Below are 25,659 nucleotides of genomic sequence, written 5' to 3' on the forward strand. Positions count from 1 at the left end.
TATTTTTCAGTATTCCTCCATTGTTGAACATCAAGGTTTTCAGTTCTCTGTACTACAAATTACACCGCAACACACATTTTCATACTTTCATGCTTTAAAACTTTAGATTTTGTAGACATGGTGGTTTAGCCTTGCAAATGGCACTAACTAGTTTTAGAACGTTCATGGGTCCTGATTTCCTCCTGTAGATCTCTAGAATTCTTTACAACTTGTGAGATTTTTCTGTTTTTTTTTCAGCCTGAGGTCATTTCTCCCATAGGTGTAACTCTGATGGCCTCAGTGCAGCCCCAAACTGCTATCTCCCTTCATATGGCCAAATGCCTGGAAATGAGCTGGTACTTAATTATTATGCAGTAGCTCATTTATATGAAGAGGTGTATAATTTTGGTCAGAATTTCCACTCTAAATGCTATCGCCTCCCTAAATGCTAATGGGCCTTCTTTTTCTGTTGTTTCTAGGGCCCAAGGTCATCTGACAACATATGTTAGAACTGCTGTATTGCAAGTAGTTGGGGAGTGGAGTATGATGTTGAAATTAATTGGAAAAATTTTTTGAAGTAATTTCTAAACAGCACTCTGATAGCACAGTCTTCATAAATTATCAAGTCCTCTTGTTTTTTTTCTCAGTGAAAGCACGGGAACTGGGAAAGAGAGAGTATATGCCTAAATCAAATTCTTTGGTACTTTTTGGTAGTTCTCTTTTAAAAATTACACTTAGCCAAAATGGAGATTGCAGTAGCAACATTCTCACTTAAGTATTTAAACTTCTGGTCCAGGGTGAAGGAGAGGGCATTCATGTAACATTCTCTATTTCTAAACAGCATCCCTGAGAAGGTTAGAAAAAGTAGTAAGATCCTTGTTAGCCAGGTTGGGATACTGAAGGGGTACGAGTTTATCTGGTTTTATTTTGTACCCATAATGGCAAACATACTTAGGAATGTTACGTGATTGCTCAGAGTAAAACCCATTTCACGAGTTCATTATTTTGGACATGTATGCACTTTAGAGGAATGAGAGGGTGGTAGCTTTTTGTTTTGTGTTCTTGCTTGCTAAAATTAGCCCAGCAGTATACATAGCACTGTTGCTTTTCAGGATTTTTTACATTCAACTTAGTATCAAATAGTAATTGAATATCCATGATTTCTTGGCTTGGTCGTTTTATTTGTACAGGTAGGTTCTTTGTACTTTTTGCATTTGTTTCCTGTAGTTATTTCCCTTATTGAATTCACTCAGTGAATTCATACTTTAAGAGAGCTTAGGTAAGTTAGAATTGGTCGATTTAAATTGTTATGATTTGATTTATGAATTCTACATCGCAAAGTTCCAAACTGGACGACGGCAATTTATGAGAAAAAAATATTAGCTGCAGCCTAAGTGAGGAGCTAGGCAGACGGCTGGAAAGCACAGGGAACGGGGAGAAGGTGGGCGGCGGGCACGGTGGGCCTCCGTGGGTGCCTGCGTGCCATCGGTGCCCCCACCCTTCTCTTTTCTACCCACCCCGCCTTGCTCTGGATCTCAGCTTTTGCTTATCTGGCGGATCCTGGGCTCCCGGAACAGCGCGCCTGAGACACGTTCTGGCTCACGCGCCCTTCGCGCAGCGCAGAGGGCAGAGTCGGGGCGGCGGTGGTGGCCGGGCCCCGGGCGCGAGGAGGCCGGCGAGGGAGGCGCCGAGAGTGCGGGGGGCAGGCGGGGCGCCAGGCCAGGGTGTCCGGCGGAGGGGGCGGCGCCCTCCGCGTCTCCGTGACTGCGCCCGCGTCTCGCCGCGGCTCCCGGGATGCGCGGAGGCGGCGGCGATGGCGATGATGCCTCTAGCCCTGCAGCATCCGGGGCGGCGGGCGGAGCTGGGGCCCGAACTGCGAGATGGAGGAGGAGGGGCGGCGCTGCGGCCACCCGGCAGGTGAGAGGCGGCGGGCCCCTGGGGGACGACCCCGCGGGGACGGGAGGGCCGGGCCCCGGAGACCGGCGGCTTAGCGAGCAGCGCGGCTGCGCAGGGCCGGGCCGAGTAGCCGCGCACCTGTGCTCCCCGCGCGGCCTGTGGGGAAGGCGTCTAGCCCGTCTTGCCGCCCCCAGGCTCTGCCGGGCCGTGGAACCCCCGGCCCACTGGCCGTGGCCTGGCCGAGCCCTCTTGACCCCACCAACCCTCTGCCGAATCTTGCAAGCTTCCCTGGCCCGGCCTAGGCCCTCCTTGGCATCACCTCTCCCCGCTCTGGGAAGCCCTCCCCCATCGCCATCCCCTTATCGGGGGTCGACCTCCCCTCCCCGCAGTTTCCTACTCCACTCCATGGCCAGTTCCTTCCCACTCTGTCCTCAGGCTGGGGGCTCCACAGCCACCTCATCCCTCCCATCAAATGACCCAGGACTTCTTTTCACCAACCCATTAGCTGCTTCACGCTTCGGTGTGGTTCAGCTGAATGAAAAGAGCAAGGGCTTTGAAATCAGGTGCACCTGGTTTGAATCTTAGTGACCTTGAGCAAGTTATCTAACCTCCCTGAGATTTTCCTAATCAATATAAATACGATGGGAATAAGAACCTTACCTTTTGTGAGGGTTAGGCTCTGAAGATGCTTTCCCTGCAGGAACTTCAGACATTATAAGGGGGAAAAATGGGTTGCAAGAATTCAGATCAGCAGTTGACTTGTGAAAGCTCATATAAAATCTTTTAATGTTTACTAAAAAATTAAAACAGCACACTGGATTGTCAGAGGCTCTTCACACATCTTAATGAGAAAGTACAATTGCCACTGTACAATAAATTTTCATTTTCTATAACTTGCTTACTAGTTACTTCAGGATCCCTCCTTGTGACAAGATGCATGTGAATTCATTGTCTTATTGTTGCTAATATGCATGCTTAAGACTGGCTTTCCAACTTAATCTTCATTAAGATTAAAAATCTTGATTTTTAGGACTTTAATCACATCTTCCAGGACCTATTTATGGTTCCAGAGATGAAGAGTAGCTTGTATGCTTGCATTGAAAATAACATTGGTAACTTTTACTTAGGAATAGCAAATAGGTATTAATTTACTCCCTTCTCCACTGAGTTTTATATTTTGCCCATCATAACTTTATTCTAAATTGTGATCTCATTCTCCTCTTTCCTAGGAGTTGGTATTAAGACCTAGGTTTACTTTACCTCCATTTCCTTTATTGCTTCTAACGTTTTTCTTTCGAAATCTTGACTTCTATTCTGTCTTCTGCTTTTCCTCTTTTCTCTTCCCAGCCGCTGATTCCTTCCTTTTTTCCTAGTTATCCTAATAGGAAGGATTTATAAGTACTTTATACAGAAACTTTAAAATATGAAGCTTGCCAAAAAGGTATGCAGAGTGTGTGCGTATGTATCTGTATCTGTATAGATGTATATAGATACAGATAGGGGTGCGTGTGCGTATATGTGTACATATATATTAGAGTTTTGGATCCTAGGAAATTTCAGTGAAGAAGGGATTGCAATACTACTTCTTATGATTATTGTGAGAATGAAATAAAGTTGGATAACTTATCTAAAGACTGTAATATAAGTGTCTGGCATGTAATAATCACCCAGTAAATTATAGCTCCTGTAATTATCTTTTGACCTGCGAATTTCTCCCTCGATTTCTTTGCTGTTCAGGGTAGCATGGTGGTGAAGAGGGTGAGCTTTGAAGAACTGCTTAGGCTCAAATCCATACTCTACCCCTTTAAATGATCTCTCTTTGACTTTGTTTCCTCAGCTGCAAACTAGAGATGTTATACTAATTATTTCAGGGTTGTGAGAATTCAATAAGCTAATAGGATGGAGCACTGAGAACAGTGCCTGGCACATCATTAGCACTCAATAAAATTAATATATTAATAATCAATAATTATATTGCCACTATTATTTCCTGACCTGGAATTCTCCTTTTTGAAAAACTTCTTGAAAATTTAAAAATTTATAGAAAAAAATATAACTGTACAAAAAGTGAAAATTGCCTCATGGCTCCTCCAAATCACCTGTTGTTCCTCCTGCTTCTCTCTTATCCTTGACCAGTGTTGATGCCTCATCATCTTATTTTTTCCTCAAAAACCCCCTTTCCAAATATCTCCTGGCCTGGGCTTTTCATAACTTCCATCATCTGATTTCTTCATTATTACCCTTCATCATTACTCTTCATTAGTCTTAGCATCCTAATTCCAGACTCTTCATTCTCCTGATTTCCCCAGACTGAATTCTGCATCCCCTCCTCACCCTTCCTCACTTCTCTACTTCCAAAGAGGAAAAACTTGGGGGTGAGGGCATTGCTAGAGACACTAGTATTACCTCCCTTTCTTCTGGCCTCTTGAAATTGGGTTTTTCCCTTCTATTTCTTTTTTTTTTTTTTTTAATAAATTAACACCATTCCTCCAATTAACAATTTTTGAAAAACAGTAAATAGTTGTCCCTCTCACTACATACGTATCAAAAGGGTTCAGAAACAGGTATACAGTCTTTAAGTGGAAACAGTAAGAGCTATCTATTATTATTTTTTTTAATTCTAACCATCAAGAAACAAAAGTTAAGGATTTATATTTTTCTCTCTCATAGAACTTTTTAAATGGAAAGTACAGAAGTGTTGGTCTTACTTTCCAGTGGAGAAATTTATCTGCACCATATGACCATGAAGAATGTAGATAATGTTATTTTCTTCCTTAATGAAGGATACCAGTCAGGTGTCCCGGACCGGTATTTGTCTGAAAGTCGCAGGCATGGCTGTACATGTTGAGAAGTGCTGGGAGACTTCTGTATTGGGTAGTCCATGGCTGCTGCTTGGAGCCCCAAGTAATCCCTCACTGACTTGGCCCAGTCCTCTGCACCCTCTTGATCCAGCAACGGAAGGGTTAACAGCTGGAGGCCTGGGGGATCCAGCTTGAGCTGGTGGCTAAATGTTCTGAACATCAGCCCTGGACCTCCCCAATGCCATTGGTGATTCCTAAAATGTTGGATTAAAGCAAATGCTTTTCAGTTGTCAAGAGCATAGTGCTGTTTCCAAGGAACCACTTAGTCTGTACCACTAGGAGCATTTTTTGGGAGCAAGTTGTGCACCAGGCCACACAGAGCTTTGGGATTTGGAACAAGGTAGAAGATTTGTGTGAGTATACACTAAACTTCATTGCAAAATTGAAAAAAAAAATGTTAGGAAAGAATGGACAAGAAGGTTATTCTTTTAAAGTAGAGGCTGTGTCTTACTCATCATTGTACCCTTAGCACCTAGCATAATGCTGGCTCGTGGTATACACGTAATGAATGTAGATGGAGCGAATGAGTACAGGAAAGGGGGCATGCCTCCTGCTTCATCATGGGGATATTCCTGTTGGAATAATGGCAACTCCGATTTATATAGCAGTTTAGAGTTTACAAAGTGGTGCTTTGAATCTTGTAAATTGTGACTATAATTCTGACACCCTTTGTTACTTTCATTTTTCCCTCTCAAATGTCCTACACAAAGTTTTTTCCAAAGGGGGATATGCACTTGGCTAAGAAATCTCAAGGTGGGGAAAAAAATGACAAATCTGGGAAATAAAGGATTCTTCCTAGGGAAAGTAGGATTTGTTAGTAATTTATGGGAGTTAAGTGAACAGCCACATTATGCACCAACAATACCCTCCAGTTTATATTTCAAGCACATACTGTTTCTTGCCTTAGTCCCTCTGCTGCAAAGATCTCCTCCCCTTTTCCTAGCCTGTCTGTCCCTGCTCCCTGCCCCCCACCCTTCACCCAGCTGCCTCCTCCTCACCAAAGCTCCCTTTATCCTTTCCCAGGCGGGACTAGGTTCCCCTCTTCTGTGCTTCCATGGCACCCTGCACTCGTACTAGGCTGTGATTGCATAGACTGCTCTCCAACTAGATTGGGATCTCTTTGATGGAGAGGTTATGTTCTTGTGTATCTGGAGTGCCTGACCTGGAAATGTTTCTAAAAGTAACATCTGCATACCCCTCAAACAGAATCTCAAGGGGTGAGGGTCAGGAATCTGCTCTCCAGGTGATAAACATTTTAACATGCTCTTCAGGTGGTACTTAGATTTGTTTGAAAACCACTGTGTCATAAAACTGAAAGTTAGTTGGATGAATATATTTTGAGGTGTTTGTATCTTTTCTGTGTTGGGCTTTGTGAGGAGAAATGCTTTCTGTGCACCAGGTCAGAGCTGAAAAATTCTAGTGCTTTCATGAAAAATAATGAGAGCAGCGTATACATTGCTTTCCGTGTCTGCATTAATCCCTTTCTGTCTCTGGGTATGCGTTCTGTGTGCAGGCTTATCTGCCTTGGGCCTCTTTTGTCACATGTCGCTCATCTGTGAGTTGAGGCCCTGACTCCCTTCCCACTGAGTGTTTTTGGGGAACAGAAGGAGGAGACCTTTCTCTCTGAAGATGAACTCAACAGACCACCTTCGGGATGCCCCCAATGCCACCTCGCTGCATGATCCTCACTCGCGGGGAGGAAACAGCACCTCTCTCCAGGAGGATCTTCAGGATCTCATCCACACAGCCACCTTGGTGACCTGCACTTTCCTACTCGCAGTCATCTTCTGCCTGGGCTCCTACGGCAACTTCATTGTCTTCTTGTCCTTCTTTGATCCAGCCTTCAGGAAATTCAGAACCAACTTTGATTTCATGATCCTCAACCTGTCGTTCTGTGACCTCTTCATTTGCGGAGTCACAGCCCCCATGTTCACTTTTGTGTTATTCTTCAGCTCAGCCAGTAGTATCCCGGATGCCTTCTGCTTCACTTTCCATCTCACCAGTTCAGGCTTCATCATCATGTCCCTGAAGACGGTGGCAGTGATTGCCCTGCACCGGCTCCGGATGGTGCTGGGGAAGCAGCCTCATCGCACGGCCTCCTTTCCCTGCACTTTGCTTCTCACTCTGCTTCTCTGGGCCACCAGTTTCACCCTCGCCACGTTGGCTACCCTGAAAACCAGCAAGTCCCACCTCTGTCTTCCCATGTCCAGTCTGATTGCTGGGAAAGGGAAAGCCATTTTGTCTCTCTATGTGGTCGACTTCACCTTTTGTGTTGCTGTGGTCTTTGTCTGTTACATCATGATTGCTCAGACCCTGCGGAAGAATGCTCAAGTCAGAAAGTGCCCCCCTGTCATCACAGTTGATGCTTCCAGACCGCAGCCTTTCATGGGAGCCCCCGTGCAGGGACCTGGAGATCCCATCCAGTGTACCATGCCGGCTCTGTACAGGAACCAGAATTACAACAAACTACAGCACATTCAGACCCACGGATACGCCACGAGTCTCAACCAGCTGTCCACCCCTGCAGCCAGCCGACTCCAGCTGGTCTCAGCCATCAACCTCTCCACCGCCAAGGATTCCAAAGCCGTGGCCACCTGTGTGATCATTGTGCTGTCAGTCCTGGTGTGCTGTCTTCCACTGGGGATTTCCTTGGTACAGGTGGTTCTGTCCAGCAATGGGAGCTTCATCCTTTACCAGTTTGAACTGTTTGGATTTACTCTTATATTTTTCAAGTCAGGATTAAACCCTTTTATATATTCTCGGAACAGTGCGGGGCTGAGAAGGAAAGTGCTCTGGTGCCTCCAGTACATAGGTCTGGGTTTTTTCTGCTGCAAACAGAAGACTCGACTTCGAGCCATGGGGAAAGGGAACCTCGAAGTCAACAGAAACAAATCTTCCCATCATGAAACAAACTCTGCCTACATGTTGTCTCCAAAGCCACAGAAGAAATTTGTGGACCAGGCTTGTGGCCCGAGTCATTCAAAGGAAAGTGTGGTGAGTCCCAAGATCTCTGCTGGACATCAACACTGTGGGCAGAGCAGCTCAACTCCCATCAACACTCGAATTGAACCTTACTACAGCATCTATAACAGCAGCCCTTCCCAGGAGGTGAGCAGCCCATGTAACCTACAGCCAATAAACTCTTTTGGATTTGCCAGTTCCTATATTGCCATGCATTATCACACCACTAATGACTTAATGCAGGAATACGACAGCACTTCAGCCAAGCACATTCCGGTGCCCTCTGTTTAAAATCATAGAGGCTAGAAAATCTTGTGTATGTGGTTTTTGTTACTGATATTAATTGACTTTTTTTAAACTTTGAGATCAGTGGCAGATCGAAACTTAAAGATTCAGCTAAAAAGTCGGCAGTTACGATTTTCTTTTGTCTGAAGTATTAATATCTGTTGATTTGCTTTGTAGTTTCTTGACATTTTAAGATTTGATGTAAAAGTTTATTTAGATTTTTTTACCCTGATCTGTTCCCCAATCTTTTGTACTTAACCTTTAAATAGATACCAGGAATGATTATGTTACCATGTTAAAGTAGAAAATCAGCTGATTGATCATTTGAATCAATATTATGGGTCTTCAAAGTATATACAGCCTTCATTTTTTTTTTTTAAAGAATATGAAGGTATGATCTTTGCTGAGCTGTTATTTTTATTAACTGAATTATAAATTTTGCTTTTTCTGACTTAGTAAAATAGGGAACAATACACCTTTTTGGCAGATTTGAATAAACAATACACTGTTAAAGCAGGAAACCAGAAATCTATTACCTATAACTGTCCTTACCAAAAACACTCATACTGGCATTAGGTACTTTACTTTCGTAAGACAGTCAACTAAGAATATAGTATTATGATTATTGCCATTTCTTATTATAGATATTATTTTATGTCAATTGAGTAGCTATATTGTTCTTCTAAAAAGAAAGATGTTATTACTTGTTAAAAGTGAGTTGTTCTAAGCTGGGCGTGGTGGTGCATGCCTGTAGTCCCAGCTACTTGGGAGGCTGAGGCAGGAGGATCGCTTGAGCCCAGGAGTTCAAGACCAGACTGGGCAATATAGTGAGACACTGTCTCTATTTTTTAAAAAACGTGAATTGTTCTATTTTGGAATGATCTTATGCAGGAATCCTAATGAAGAGGACTGCATCAATAATAAAGGTGCACTAGAGTAGGCACTGTGTTGTCATCTTAGGCAGGATGGCGTTATGTGGGAAACAACATGGACTGCTGTCAGGCATCTCAGTCTTCATTATTGCTTAACAAGGCATACAGATGAAATTTGGGAGTGTTCTGATTTTTGTTTTCCTTCTGTGTGAGAACAGTTTATTAACCATCTGACAGTATTCAGTAACTATTTAGGAATAACTTCTTTTGTCTTTATATATTACTATGGCATAATAGAAAAATTCTCAAGATCTATTTTCAAACTAATTGTTTTATTTCTCTCCATTAACCTTAAACTGGAAATGAGCAGTAAGGAAAAACAGATTAAGTATTTCTATACCTGAAACTAATTTTATTATATGCTCTGTGATTCCTAGCATAACAACTGTGAACTGATATTTTTATGTAAAAATATTTTCATTATACAGTTAGTATTTGGATTTACTAGAATTTTGGAACTATAACTGTTAGACACACACAAGATGAGCATCAAGCTACAAAACCTATCTTTATAAACTGTTATATTAAAGAATTATTGATTGCAGATTGGAAGGTACTTTGTTCCTTTGGGTGAAGGCATTTAATTTACAGCACCCTCCCTCAGGCTGTTCCAAAATACAGAGGTCACGAGAGGTGGGCAGAGACAGTTGATACTCACCAGCAACTCTGCTCGGCTTCCTCTCACAACTCGTAGCTTTCAGTATTGATCAGTCCTTTCTATTTCTGAGATTTAAGTATAAGGTATAGGTTTTATTTTGTTTTTAAATTCACCTTTTAGGACTGATTTACATACCTACCTAATCTCTTTCTCCCTCTCCTTCTTCCTCCCTCCCTTCTCTCCCTGCCTGCCTGCCTTCTTTCCCTTTCTTCCTTTATTTTTTGCTGTTAAATTTTATAACAGAAAATATCCACTCACTTTTTTTGTAATTGAATGCTATTTTTGGAAATCACTATTACCTATTTTAATTGTGCTTTTATATTTTTAATACAACACTATTTTTATTTATTAGTACTTCCATGAGTTAGCATATTACCTCTTTTCACAAAGAATTAAGAAGTCTACAGTCCAAGATCATTTGAGGAATAGTGGCAAATTAGGGATTAGACTTTTGTCTTAATTCAAATCTTGGTATTTATTCTAATATCCAAATAGCTTTATAGTTAATAACATTAATCAAGAATCACACTTTTTAAGATATAAATCACTTTTTGTTGGCCAGGCATTTCAAATGTGATTTAATAAAAGATTAAAACAAAAGTGATTTCTACTTGTAAAATTTTAAATGTCTGGCTTTCTTTGTGACCTTTGAGTTTGAGATGATTTGACCGGCATGGGACTCATCTTTGGGAGGTAAAAATTATAGCATAAAGAAAACTAAACATGTGCATATGAGGTATTGTCTCTTTATGCTCATCAAGAAATTTTGATTTAGCTTGCATGAAATACATAGTGGGCCAGATTCTTAGACCCCTCCATATCAATATCCATATCTATATGTAGATATGAATATAGATATACAGATATTTATATAACTTGTCTCTTCATGAGTTACAAATGTCTATCTGTGCCTATGTCATGATATAGCTATAGTGTAGACACGTAGGCATAGACAGACATATATAACTTGTCTCTTCATAAGGGCTAAAATGAGAACTAAATGAAATGAGAATTCAGTTGAATATGATTAATTAGCAGAGTATGTTAATTAGTTTTCCTGATGCTTTACTGTGATGCAAAGTATGTGATGGATTTAAAACATTTTATAATAATTGTTCTTATGTTAACCATTAAGCCACATCTGTATTTCTGATGCTTTTAATTTCCTTTTAAAATAATGTTTGGAAAATAAAAATATTGAAAATCCTAACATTTCTGAGTGCCAGATTGCAAGATGATGACTTTCCTAGTTATTTAAAAACCATCAGAACATACCAGTGATAATTTTTACCCAATAGATAATAATGTATTGAAACTCAGACAGAAAGAGTTCTTTTCCTTACGAGAGAAAATAACTTGTTTGGCCACATTTTATAGTATATATGCTCAGACTAACCAAGATAGTTAACTCCAAAGGTTATTTACTAAACTATGTTTCTCACTCAGTGGGAAGAGGCCTAAATGAACATTTCAACAACTTCTTTGAAATGAGATTAAGCTGGAAAAAGATACCAAATTTTAGAATTTTTAGTTTGTCAATCAGGGTTCGGTTTTAAGAATCAGAAAACATTAATATAAGCAGGAAATGATTTAATATCGGGAATTCGATGTCTACAGAATTATTAGACAGGGATCTATGATGGATGGGTCTCCAGAAAAGATTCCACGATAAACACTACCAGCCTGACCAGCCTCCGATGCTACTACTGCTACAACCAGGAAGGGAGGGAGTCAGGAAGCCTTCCTTGGACTTTTTTTTTTTTTTTAAATGTGGTCTTGCTATGTTGGCCAGGCTGGAGAGCAGTGGCTATTTACAGGTGCTATTATACCACTCTATAGCCTTGAACTCCTGGGCTCAAATAATCCTCCTGCCTCAGCCTCCAGAGTAGCTGGGACTACAACTACTAAACCGTGTATGGGACTACACCGGGCACTGTAGCTACTACACTGTGTATGGGATTACACCAGGCACTATAGCTGCTACACCGTGTATGGGTCTACACTGTGCCTGGCTCTTTCTTGGACTTTTGACTTCAAGGACATATTGTTAAAGTTGTCATCCAGGGATCAGAAAGCTGCTGCTACTGCCACTACTTGGACAACAAGCCCTCTTAACACCTAGCAAAGCAAGGGGGTGAATCCCAAAACACTGCTGTAGCAAAAATTTGGCACTGTGCATCTAGGTGGCAGAACCTAATTTGTACCCAGAACCCTTGCTTCAGGGGAATCTGGAAGGTGTAGTTACACTAAAAAGGTATACCAAAAGGAGATTTAGAAGGGATACTGAATTCCAATCTACTCTGTCCATGATTCATATAAAGTAGCAGGGAAAACCAAGGGGTAAAAAGAGGAAATTGGTTGGAATGTTTCATAGACATACATATACCAGGATGAAGAAGAAAATACGAGAGCTAATATAGACCTTCCTTGCTTTTACAACTGGTCAGGAAGCTGTGGTTGGTATTTTATAACTTACTTCCTCTACCCCCCATTTCCTATCCCTTTGCCATTAGCCAGCATATCATATAATATGAGAAAGGAAATAAGTTTTATAAAATAGTGGAGGGAATGAAATACTAAGAAAACAAATTTTAGGAAGCATAAAGTAGGATTACAGACAGAAAACAAGTGGAAATACTTAGTGTCATTTATAAAAGACAAATCTTTGCATTAAAAATATGCAAAATTTTCTGTTTGCAATAGATAAACATAAACTGACAGTAAAAATTAAGAAATAGGCAAAAGTAGACAAGATTCCATGAACAAAAAATGGGGATGGCAATATTAATGTCAGAGTAGAACTAAAAGTGAAACCATATTATAGAAGACGGATATTGACATTGATAAGAGGAGCAACCAAATAATAAAGCAGGAACAGTTTCATTCATTCCATAGATATTTGTTAAATATGCCAGGAACTTGAGATACATTGATGAAGACAAGATACGAAGTTCCTACTCTCATGACACACTGTGCTGAGGAAGATAAACAAGTATGTAATTTTCAAGTACAGTAGTCCCCACTTATGTGCGGGGGATGTATTCAGGACCACTTAAACTGAACTTGAAGTTTTTTTGAACTATGTAGGCTATGTGGGTATATGGGCTGCTGCTTTATAAGGCAGTAGGCTTGTGGTTAAAACCCATAAGGGATGATTTTTTTCCCCCCTTTTTCTGCTAACATTCAAGACAACTTTTCTTGAGGTCCCCTGGACATGGGGTAGAGTGGAGTGGGTAGATTTACTTCTTGTTTACCCTTACCTTGAGGATGTAGCTCTTTGGGGTCCCAGTTTTATGGGCTGTGTAGGTCTCCTTTTAAGAAGAGGAAGGGAGTCATCAAAACTGAAGCTCAGTTTCTCTGAGGTTGACAAATGCCTTCAGGACAAAAGTATCTTCCCTCCTTCACTTACCTCTTAAGGTTCTTGCTTTCTCTGATATTTTTGTCTTGTAATTTCTCACACTCTCATAATCTCTTTGATACTTTGAAGACATTTTATATTTTGGAGGGGATTCTGAAGTTGAAATATTTATTAACCAAGTCAGAGTGTTGTTATTACCATCAACCTCTCACCCAAACTGCTCTATTTAATAATGTCATCTATATTTATTGAGGGAGGTATCACTATACACCTTACATTATGAGGTAGGTACTCTAATTATTCCCCACTTTTCACATAAAAGGAAAGTGAGGACCAGAAAAGTTATGTAGCCTAACTCCAGCCGTGCACCTAGTCAGTGGTAGTGCTGCAGTGCTTGTCAACTCTTTGACGGCAATGCACCATAAGAAGTACATTTTTTAATACAACTCAATGCATTCACACATACATGAGTTTCATAAAATAATAATACTTGTACTAAATGCAGTACATTCTGTACTCTGTATTCTTTTTAAATTATTTCTTAAATTTTTGAGTCATTTCAAATCCACCAAAAATTGAAATAACATTACAGTGTCCCTCAGTTGGACTCATCTGCTCACACAGACTCATCGGTGTCTTCCACATTTGCTTTGTCTCTGTTTTTTATAATACATACCCAACTTCACTTTTTCCAAATCATCTGAAAGTACACTTCACTCCTAAATACTTCAACCTGCATGTCCCAAGAACAGGGACATTCTCCTGCGTAACTACAAATCAGGACTACACCTAAAAAAAAAAAAAAAAATCAACATTAGTAATATCACCAAATGTTTGTTTATTCAGTTTTCCTCAATTGTTCTGAAAACATTGTTTACTTATATAGATATATTTTAAAATTCAAGATCCAGTCAAGGCTTAGGAAATGCATTTGGCCGTGAAGTTGTGTCTGTTTAGTCACCCTCCGTCTAGCGGGCGGTTAATTTGGCTGCGCTCAAACTTCAAACCCTGTCTTCCCTGCAGCGAGCAGCCACTGATGTCTCTGTTCAGTTCCTGAGCCTTAGCGGGCTTTCTTGGATTTGCCCTGTGCATGAGTAGTTTGGGGGTCAGCCAAGGATTTGGACAGAGTTCATGAACTGAATTTAGGGCTTTTTCTCTGTATCTTCTTGCCAGGATTTTCTCCTTCATTTTCTATGGGTACCCTGAACTCTGTCCTCTGATTTCTCAACTGAAAACCTGTAGGATTCTATTGCAGTTGTAGCACTGATGCAACTCTAACTGGGCTCTATCCTCAGGCTAAAAGCTGTCAAGTGGGAAGCTCACCCCAGTGCACTGGACTTCCTTTAAGCATCGACTCCCCTCCAATTTGGTTGCTTTTTACGTTTTATCCAGTGTGACCTGCCAGAGGGTCAGTCCAGTGTGAACTATTCCATCAGCACTGAAAGTGGAACTCCTAACCCTTCGTTTTTGCTTTGCAAGTGAATTTGGCTGTACATTTCCTCAGAGTGGAGCATACAGGCGCTTTTTAACATTCAAAAGTTTATTATTGTCATCCGCATTACGTGCCCCTTCTCCAGCCGCAGTCTCACTCCTGCCAGAGGTAACACCACTATCCTAAATTATTTTTACCTAGTTTATTTTTTCTTTGATCCTTACCCCCAGCATTTTATTATGAAAATATTCAAATACACAAAAAGTTGGAAGACACAGTGAACACCCACATATCCCCACTCACTCCCTGTGTTCTATAATTGTTAACATTGACTATATCTTTCCAGAGAAAAATAGTGTATTGCATCTTATGATTATAAAAGCTGCACTTAAACATTTCATGCTCCCCAGCAGCAATTATTTGAAGAGCCCTAAGGGTCACAATGTGAAGTTGGCTGCTATAGGCTCATGATAAACAAAAGCAAAAAATAGAATTTACAGAAAAATAATCTCAGATTCTAGTTAAAATGGCTAGAAAATTATTGATATGGGTGAGGACACGTGTAATTTTATTTTTTCATATTATTATTTTGTTTTTGAAAAAATAGTATACACATGGGGGGAAAAAAAACCAGAGAAAGAGTATATAATGATGTTTTCTTCTTGTTTTTGAACTCAGACTATTCTGATCCCCTCTGTAGAGCCATCGATTCTTATCACTTCTTGCTTATCCTTCCAAACCTGTTCTGTGCATATACAGATACCTGTGTAAACAAACCCAATAAAATAATGCAAAGTATAAAGTAAATGCTATGAAGGAGGTATAAACTGCTACTGGAGTACAACGCAGGGAACAATTTATTCTGAGTAAGAAAAAGAATTAAGGCTTGATTAAAAAGAGGGGAAAAGCATGGTAGCTCATGCCTGTTTGGGAGGCTGAAGCAGCAGGATACTTGGGGCCAGGAGTTCGAACCAGCCCGAGCAACATAACAAGACCCCATCTCTACAAAACAAACAAAAAATATTTAGCTGTGTATGGTGGTGGGCACCCATAGTCCCAGCTACTCGGTTAGCTGAGGCAGGAGGATCAGTTGATCGCTGGGGTTTGAGTCTATAGTGAGCTATGATTATGCCACTGTGCTCTAGACTGGTCAACAGAGCCAGGCTACTTGGGAGATTGAGGTGAGAGGATCTCTTGAGCCCAGGAGTTCAAGAGCAGCCTGGGCAACATAGCAAGACCCACATCTCGTAAAAAAAAAAAAAAGAATGCCAGTCCCCAGACTGGATTTCCTGGGTTTGAATGTTAGCTGTGTGACTCTGGACAAATTTAACCACTCTAAGCCTTAGATTCCTATACATCAAGTTGAATTAATAATAGTATCTTATATGATCTCCTTGCAACTTACTGAAAATATTTCTCAACCCAAAAAAAGGTGAGGTGCTGAATATGTTAATTAGCTTGATTTACTCATTCCGCATTGTGTATATATATGGAAACATCACATTGTTCTCCATAAATGTATATAATTGATTTGTCAATCAAAAAGAATATTAATTTAAAAAAGAAATACTTCTCCATTTTGAAGTCATAAAAATATACTGTATTTTATACTAAAAATTGTGAAGCTTGGCACTTTACATTTAAGTCTTTAATTCATACAGAATTGACTTTTAACATAAGGTGTATTAGTTCAATTTCATTTTCTCCATATGGATAACCAATTTCCTTATTTATTTGTCATTCCACCTCTTTTATTTATCCAGTTTCTTTATATTCACAGGTCTTCTTGGGCTCTCTACTCTGTTCTGTTGGTCATTTGTCTGTTTCTGCACCAATAGTATACTGCTTCACTCACCATATTCTTCTTCAAAAGCGTTGTTATTAATCCTTTGATTTTTTTCTGTATTTTTAAATATAAGCTTTGCAGGTTCCTCAGACACCGTGATGGGATTTTGATGGGTAGTCCATTGAATCTATTGCTCAATTTCAGGAGCATCGACATTTTTACAAAAATCAAACCTTCTAATATAAACATTTTTTATATTTAGGCATTTTTTTTCTTAAACTCAGTGGTAAGAGTATAATTAGATATTCTTAAATATCTTTCAGTACAGTTTTATAGTTTTTTTCCTTACACGTCTTACACATCCTTTGTTAGATATACTTCTAGATACTATATTTATTTATAAATTTGCTCTCATGATTATTTCTTTTTTTAAATTAACTTTTCTGTTTGTTGCTGAAGCATAGAAATGCAGTAATTTATGTAAATCAATTTTATAATCTAGCTAGCTACCTGGCTAAACTCTCTTATTTCTAATAATTTATCTAAAGAATATTTTGGATTTATTATATACATAATATTACCTGCTAATAATAATGGTTTTGTTTTTTCCATTCTAAGTCTTATACCATCTCTTTTTCTTATCTTAAATGGAGGATAGCTAGAAATTCAGTACAGTGTTGAACAGAAGTGTTAATAGTAGGCATCCATTCTGGTTGTTGATTTGAAATTTTCATCATCTAGGACAGAGGTCGTTATAGGTTTTTGTTAGATACCCTTTATCAGGTTAAGGAGATTCTTTTCTGTTCCTAGTTTAAGAGTTTTTATTATGTGAGAGGGTTAAATTTTATTGAATGATTTTTTCTGAATTTATTGAGATGATCATATGATTTTTTTCTTTTAATCTTGTGATATCTAGTAATTGATTTTGTAATGTTAATTGCATTTCTGGGATAAATCTAAATTGGTCAGGATGCTTTTTTAACATTGTTGGATCAGTTAGCCTTAAGTTTTTGCATTTGTGTTGGTTCATAATGGAGTGTTCCTGCAATTTTCCTTTCTTGTACTTCTCTTGTCTGGTTATACTAGTTTCATAAAAGAGGTGAGCAATGTTACTTCCTTTCCTATATTATGGAATAGTTTGTGTAACAGTGGAATTATTTTTTCCTTGAACATTTAATAGAAGTTTCCTGTAAAAGAATCTATGCTGCTGTTTGCTTTGGAGGAAAATTTTTATCTATTGTCCATTTTCTATAATGGTTTAACAATTTACCCAGTTTTAATATGTTATATTGGTATTATTATGTGTAATGTAATATAGTAATATACTGATTACATTTTTCTAAGAATTTTTCCCACTGTGTGTAAGCTTCAAATTTCTTGGCATAAAGTTATTCACAGTGTTCTATATTGTCTATTCTCTGTAGCATCTCAGTTATGTCACCTTCTTCTCCTTTTATTATTTATTTATGCCTTCTCTTTTTTTTTTTCTTTGTCTATTTCGTTCAGCACCATGTTCCTAGTACCTATTAGTCCTTGGCCCTCGTGGGCTTTCACTGAGTATTTGTTGAACAAATGAATCAAATAATAAATGAATAAATGGATGAAACCTAGAAGTGATATCAACCCAAATCTACATCTGGCTGGCTTACAATTTCCCCTTGTTTGTTATTTTTTGTATCCCTCTCTATTTTCCCAGGATGATTTTTAGCAGGACTCTAATGAAAGGGGACCTGAGTCCTGACTTAGGAGGACTATGAGGCCCTGTTCCTGACTGTTTACCCAGTTAGGGGACCTTTACCCAGCTCTGAGGGCTTTTCCCAAGGGACAATCCTGGCTGCCCAGGAGCTGCCGGACAACCTGTATTCATTCTCATTGGAATTTCTTGGCTCACTACGCTGCCTGAAGTCATTGAAGAGGAAACAAAACTCTTCAGCAACCACAAAGGAATTAAAGGAGAAAATGGGTAACTGGTTTTTAGAGGGGGAGAAGGGGGATACCAATTACTTTAAAGTATATGACAATTTGAATAAAGGTGGAGATTTAGTGAAATTTTACTTTCCATAAGAGATAGTTAACAGGCATTCTCTTTAGGTCCAATGCCTTTGAGATTAATTTTACCAAAGTAGAAATATCACTTCATTGCTTATGGGCAAATTAATGAATTTTCCTTCCCTCCATCCCAATAAACAGGTATTTTGTTTTTTTATAAATATACTTAGCTGGTGCCAAGCTAAGTTCAGTTTGTTTCTCTGAGTTCCATTTATGGGAAGCTTTGCCCTCTTGACATTTCCCTGACCCTTTAGCTGCCTCTTCCAACTGGGGCTCATTGTGGGAATCTTGATTTTCATGCAAAGCCTGATGTTTTGCAAAATGTAGCTTGTTCAGATGCCAGGAAGCCCTTACAAAGCTGAGCAATTCACAAAGACTGCTTATGCCTGTCTTCTTTGGCCAACGTACCAGGACAGGTTTCATAACCTGTGCAAATGCTTCAGAATACCTCACTTTAGCAAGGGCTTGTGAAAGCTTCTTGATCGTTTGTTTGGTTTTCATACAATATATGTCAAAGAAATTTAAAAACAAATTTTCTCAATATTACTCTGAGGAAAGATAAGACTAGGAATTGTGCTTTTCAGAAAGAAGCCATAAAGGTAGCCACTTTTTCCGAAGAGTTCAGAGTACCTCAGATTTAGAATGTTTTCTGTTCATGGAGTGGGGGTAATACAACAGAGGCATGGGACACAGACACTGTATTCTTGTTAGGGAGGAGAAGCAACATATGGGACCATGAGAAAGCAGTGTTAAATGGCAAAAAATTAATGAAAGGATGCTGTGTGGAATCCAAGTGAAAAGGAACACAGAACAATTCGATAAAAGTTCTTTTTCTTTCCCAGCCATTGTAAAACAGAAGAAAATATTTTTTCCCTCAAAGCAACGAGCACGACAAGGAGTGGCAGGAAAAACTGGAATAGATGGGAACGATTTTATAAGGTCTGAGTAAAAAAGGATGAGGGTTCATTCATTTATTTAGCAAGTATTTGTTGTGGGTCAATTTTATTCAAGGTCTGAGGAGAAACAAAAATAAGATGTATTCTTTATTTCAAAACAAAAACATAAATAGGCCGGGCGTGGTGGCTCATGCCTGTAATCCTAACACTCTAGGAGGCCAAGGTGGGCGGATCGCTCGAGGTCAGGAGTTCAAGACCACCCTGAGCAAGAGGGAGACCCCGTCTCTACTAAAAAGAGAAAGAAATTATCTGGACAACTAAAAATATATGGAAAAAATTAGCCGGGCATGGTGGCGCATGCCTGTGGTCCCAGCTACTCGGGAGGCTGAGGCAGGAGGATCGCTTGAGCCCAGGAGTTTGAGGTTGCTGTGAGCTAGGCTGACGCCATGGCACTCTAGCCCAGGCAACAGAGTGAGACTGTCTCAAAAAAAAAAACAAAAAAAAAAACCCCATAAAAGATGAAGGAATTATCATTTTATCATTTAAATCATAAACATAATCTGGATCTAGATAATTGCTACTGCTGCATTTACATTGTTTACCATCACCAAAGGATTATTAAAGAAGGTAGGGTTTGATGGCATTTAACCAAGCCAGAATTCCCAAGGTGACACTGACACTTCAATCTTACTTTTTTTTTTTTGAGACAGGGTCTAGCTCTTGCCTGAGCTAGACTTCAGTGCTGTCATCACACCTCATCTGTGACTTCAAACACCTGGGCTCAAGGAGTTTTCCCTCATTTTTCTCATTTTATAAGGCATTTTCTGAGCTCTTCTGTGTGTTCTCTCAGGTGGGACATGGTAATAGAGAATTCTGGTGCATGGAGTAGAAGATGTTTCTGTGAACAGAAAGCACTATAGCATACTATTTATAAACGTGGACTCTGAATTGGTTCAAATGCTGGCTCAGCCACCTGTAGTTAGTTCAACTCTTTGAGATCCAATTTCCTTATCTGTGAATTAAGGATAATAAACCTACCTCACAGGGTTGTGATCATAGGGTATATAAAGTGTTTAGCACAGCACCTAGTACATAATAAATGTTCAATAAATGGAAGCTGTAATTTTTAGTATTACTAAGGCAGACTCTAGGGTAACCTGTTATCTGAAATTCACGGAATAATGACTCAAGATTGTTCACAACTGGCTTCTTGGAGTTGAAATGCTTTCTTGGTGAGGGTTGTTAAAAGCTTTTCCAACAAATGATTTCTGTCAATATGGCTTTAAAATATTAATAAGTATAGAAGACTAATCCAAGAGAAAAAGAACTGCCAATTTCCTCTACCAACTACTAACATTTTTAAATCCATAGGATAATATCTGGAGCTTTTATAGAATTCTTAAATGAATAATCCTGCCAGCAATGCCAAACTGAAATGAAATAAAATAAAATAAAATAAATGAAGTAAAAAAAAAAAAAAGAATTCTTACATGAAGAAATTCATTTTTACTGGCATTAAGGACCACTCTTAACTAATTGCAAACTACTATTTTACTGAGGACATGAAGGTGCCAAGCTGTTAGAACCAAAGTTCACTGTTTTTGGCTACCTTATTGAGTGAATATAGAAAGTAAATTTGTCAAAACCACAATGAGATATCACTTAACTCCAATGAGAATGGCCTTTATCAAAAAAACCCAAAACAACACATGTTGGCGTGGGTGTGGAGAGACAGGAACACTCATACACTGCTGGTGGGACTGCAAACTAGTGCAACCCCTGTGGAAAGCATTATGGAGGTATCTGAAACAGATTCAAGTAGACCTGCCATTTGACCCAGCAATCCCATTACTGGGCATATACCCAAAGGAAAAAAGGTCATTCTGTAACAAAGACACATGTACCCGAATGTTTATAGCAGCACAATTCACAATCGCAAAGATGTGGAAACAACCCAAATGCCCATCAATACATGATTGGATTAGTAAGCTGTGGTATATGTATACCATGGAATATTACTCAGCTATAAGGAATGATGAAGATACGACATCTCTATGGTTCTCCTGGAGAGAGTTGGAACCCATTATATTAAGTGAAGTATCCCAAGAATGGAAAAACAAGCATCACATGTACTCACCAGAAAATTGGTTTCCCTGATCATCAGCTAAATACAAATCTGGGAACGACACCAATTGGATATCAGACTGAGGTGGGGGGCGGGGGAGGGGATGGGGGTATGCCTACACAATGAGTGCATTGCGCACCGTTTGGGGAGCGGTAACACTTGAAGGTGCTGACTCGGGAAGGGGGGAGTGGGGAAGGGAGGGATATATACCTACATGATGGGTGCAATGCGCACGACCTGGGGAACAGACACGCCTGGAGCTCTGACTTGGGGGGAAAGGCGGTACAGGAGCAACGTATGTAACCTGCAATTCTGTATCCCCCATAACAAGATGAAATAAAAAAAATAAAATAAAAAAAAAAAGAATATGCTAATCAAACACTTCAGGTAAATCTTCTATGTAGGAACTATTTACATGCTAGTTGAGAATATTATATGGTCAAATAACAATGGTTTAAACTCAAACTTTCTAGTTTGGACTCTAGATAATTTCCTAAATTTCACAAATTTTTAAAATAATTCCTTGGTGAAACTATACTAGTTTATATTATTTTAACTGGATCTAGAGTCCCCTGAATTCTATGTAGTATATACTTTAGATTAGAAGTTCTTATTGGAATAGCCCTAAGTAGTTGAAGGTCCCAGGAGAGTGCTTAATGCTAATCTCTTTATTTACATAGATATCAATAAAATGGCCTCCCTGGATTGTGTGTGCATATGTGTGTATGAGTGTGTATGTATGTTGCTTTCTAAGCCAGATAATCTTTATATTAATAGTTTTTTCCTAATCCTTGTAAAGTCTGTTCAAATTTTGTACAAGTAAAGGTTTTTGCAATTTATTTTTCATTATTCAACGAATAAAAATAAAAGATAGAATGAAGGATAAAAAAAAAGAAAGTAAATTTGACTTATGGCATTTTCAAACACTAAACTGCTGGAATTTTAAGGAAGTTTAACTTTTAATATTACATATTTACAAAATGAAAATTATGTTTTTGCTTTCAGAAAATATGTAGAAATGTATGTTATATTTTTTCTTAAGTTCAAGGCAAAGCACTATTTTTTCTATTGGAAGTTACTGGAAAGCACTTTAATAGATTTGAAATATATAATGCAGTATGTGATTAGATGTGAGATGTTTTAGCACTAAAGTTTTATAAAAGTCTTTGGTAGTTGAGCTGGTTACCATTTCTAGAAGTCCCACTTGATTTTGGTAAACATTTTTGGTTTCAAATGTAAAAAATAGTAAAATGCTTAAAAATTTACAAGTTAGGTGTGGATGCAAAACACTACAAGCTCTATATTCTATTTGTTAATAATTTTGCTCTTTTCCTTTCTATTTTAGTTTTGAGATTGTCAGGCCTGCCTTTATTTTTTATAAGTGTTAAAGAGTAGAATTCTAATAGTCTTCAGATTGAAGGATATTCTAACTGCCAACAAGGAAAACATTCTCATTCTTCTAAGGCATTACTGTGTTATTTCTAATACAGAAGTCCTGCAAGATAACAGACCTCAGTGATTGGAGTCTTGGCTGGTGAAAGTAACATTTTAATGTTCACATCATAATTCTGATTGGTTATTAAACTTAATAATGTATGGTCTTGACGCTAATATTTAAAGTGAAAATTCCGTTTTCTGAAAGGTTATGGGGGCATTAATTGAGTCTTCAATTCTGTAACGTGGTGAAAGTGAAGAGTAAAGGAAGGTATCCCCATTAACTCCTCTGTGCATGTAATGCCAATTCTTCCCTCAGGATATTTTCCTTGTGAGCCGAGACCTTCTGATTTATGAATGATTGTGTGGACCAGCATCAGTCCACATATTAAATATTACTGAGGCTTAATTCATCTTTTGCAGAGGAAAAAACTAATAGAACTTCTTTTTTTTGAGACAGAGTCTCGCTTTGTTGCCCTGGCTAGAGTGAGTGCCGTGGCATCAACCTAGCTCACAGCAACCTCAAACTCCTGGGCTTAAGCGATCCTACTGCCTCAGCCTCCCGAGTAGCTGGGACTACAGGCATGCGCCACCATGCCCGGCTAGTTTTTTTTATATATATTTTAGTTGGCCAGATAATTTCTTTCTATTTTTAGTAGAGACAGGGTCTCCCTCTTGCTCAGGCTGGTCTCGAACTCCTGACTTTGAGGGATCCACCCGCCTCGGCCTCCCAGAGTGCTAGGATTACAGGCGTGAGCCACCACGCCCGGCCTAGAACTTCTAATATTTTCTTCCTATAATCCCCTGGATCATCTTGCCTGCCTGATGTACAGTACAACCCAATGCTGAGACTGCAGGCATACTAGATAAAACATGTTCTTGGGAGTGTAGTGGTCCCATGGTTTCTCTACCACCCCTGCCAAACAAGTGAGAAAAAGAAATGGAGCTCAGTGTGGTGGCATGCACCTGTAGTTCCAGCTATTCTGGAGGATGAGGAAGAAGGATGGCTTTAGCCGAGGAGTTCTGGGCCATAGTGCACTAAGCCGATTGGGTCTCTGCACTAAGTTCAGCATCAATATAGTGACCTCCTAGGAGTGGGGGACCACCACGTTGTCTAAGGAGGGTGAACCAGCCCAGGTCAGAAATGCATCAGGTTAAAACTCTCCTACTGATCACTAGTGGGATCATGCCTGTGAATAGCCACTGTACTCCAGCCTGGGCAACATAGCCAGACCCCAATCTTTTATTTAAAAACAAACAAAAAAATGAAGAAATGGCTTTCTTTTAAGCCATGTCACCATGGCAACATACTTTGAAAACTTTTACCTCAATAGCATCACTATAACATCTGTATACATGAAATATCGTTCTATTTCTATGTTCAAATGGAAATGCAAGCACTGGTAAGTAAAATCACCCAACACTAGAAGAGTTTGAAATCAGATTCTATGGTAGCTGATATTTATTTTCATTTGAATCTCCGACTGCAAAACCTAATTATTGAAAAATTTAAGTCTTGATTTTATTTTTCTGCCTAGCTTAAGCCCTTTTAGACACTGAATGCTAATTAAAAAAAGAAAAAAGTTTAAGCCCTTTTATGCTAGATCTTTGCTGCTACTGGGTCAATAATTTGGCCTGATTGTGTACTAGGTTATAAGCATTGTCAGAAATCAGGTCAGGTCTTTTGGTATCAGACTGATTGAAAAGGATAGTCCACCTGGGACTGTCCACAAAGCATCCTATTCAGTTTTGAGACAGTTTGTTGCCAACATCCCTTTAATCAGGGATAGAAAACCAGGGCTAGGCTATAGGCCCCACCTAGTGGCATTTTGAAGAAAAGCAGGTAAAGCTAAAAATGCGCACCAAAAAAAAAAAAAAAAAAAAAAAGTCTCCATGTCACAACTTCCTTGTGAAAATGAGTTACTAGATATTTCCCTGAAACCCGAATCTGGAGGTAGGAGGGTCAGTTTGTATGAAATCATTGAAAGCGAACTCCCTAAGCCAATGATTCTCAAACACTGAAGAATTTATTTAAAACAAAGAGAACCACTTGGTAAGTTTATTTAAAATGCAGATTCTTAGGCCGTGTCCTAAAGGATCTGAGTTAGTAGGTATGGGATAGTACTGACTTTAACAGAGACTCCCACTTGGAGACAGACTTTTCAAAGTGCATCAGGCATGTTGTAGCTAAGCCATTCTCCACCCTTTCTGCCCCCCTCCTCCCCGTTAGGAATGCAGTCTGCTTATAAAGACTATATATGGGAGGTAGCAGCAATTTGGAGATCAGATGAGATTTCATAGACTATTGATAGGGGACCCAAGATTCAGAAGGGATATAGAGATACTATATCCCTAACCTAAATAAAGTTGGAGTCAGCTGAGACAGAAGGCTTTTTTTTTTTTTTTAAATAGACATAGTCTGGGTGTGTTGTCCAGGCTAGGGTGCAGTGGCTATTCACTGGCCCAGTCATAGCCCACTGTGGCCTTGAACTCCTGGGCTCAAGTGATCCTCCTGCTGGGACTACAGGTGCACACCATCATGCCCAGCTAGAAGGCTGACTCTTATAAAACTTTTTTAGTTTGAAATAATGACTTCTATTAATATTTTTAAAGAATCTTCTTTGGTAAGGTATTCTAATAGTTTTTTAGATATTTTTTCCCTCTTCTAAGATAAAGCGTTTATTCTAAAGTATTCTTAAAGTATCTAACTTCCTCCCCTCTTATTACTGATACTAAATGTGAGGGGAATTCTGCTATTCTAATTCATTGAGATAATAAATATGATGCTATAATTCATTATAGAATGAATTTTAGTGGGTTTGTCATAATGAATTTTAATGGCTTTGTCCTTGATCTTATATTAACAGGAGACAAGGGCAATATAAGGAAGTTTACACTTATTTCAAACCTGGTGTCAAGTACTGGGCTAGGCTTTTTACATACAGTAAAATTAATGTACTGGTACAACTACCTTATGAAGTTAAGTATTCTCTCTACAGAAGAGTAA

General features: G+C 39.2%; 2 protein-coding genes across 2 annotated transcripts in view; one reads left to right on the forward strand and one right to left on the reverse strand.

Annotated features, from left to right (window-relative positions):
- The first annotated feature begins 1,753 nt into the window (after positions 1–1,753).
- On the forward strand, positions 1,754–8,213 carry GPR75 (G protein-coupled receptor 75). The gene is made up of 2 exons (XM_069495329.1): positions 1,754–1,896; positions 6,250–8,213. Exon 2 carries the CDS (start codon positions 6,366–6,368, stop codon positions 7,986–7,988), a length of 1,623 nt encoding a protein of 540 aa, XP_069351430.1. The 5' UTR covers positions 1,754–1,896; positions 6,250–6,365; the 3' UTR covers positions 7,989–8,213.
- A 5,443-nt stretch (positions 8,214–13,656) lies between these two features.
- ERLEC1 (endoplasmic reticulum lectin 1) overlaps positions 13,657–25,659 on the reverse strand; it is a 40,962-nt gene continuing 28,959 nt past the window's right edge. Inside the window, exon 14 of the mRNA XM_069494049.1 lies at positions 13,657–13,719. Within this exon, the coding sequence (XP_069350150.1) occupies positions 13,714–13,719 (6 nt within the window). The 3' untranslated portion in view covers positions 13,657–13,713. The remainder of the gene's footprint in view (positions 13,720–25,659) is intronic.

The sequence above is a fragment of the Eulemur rufifrons genome, chromosome 19, assembly GCF_041146395.1.
Source record: "Eulemur rufifrons isolate Redbay chromosome 19, OSU_ERuf_1, whole genome shotgun sequence".
Classification (NCBI taxonomy): domain Eukaryota; kingdom Metazoa; phylum Chordata; class Mammalia; order Primates; family Lemuridae; genus Eulemur; species Eulemur rufifrons.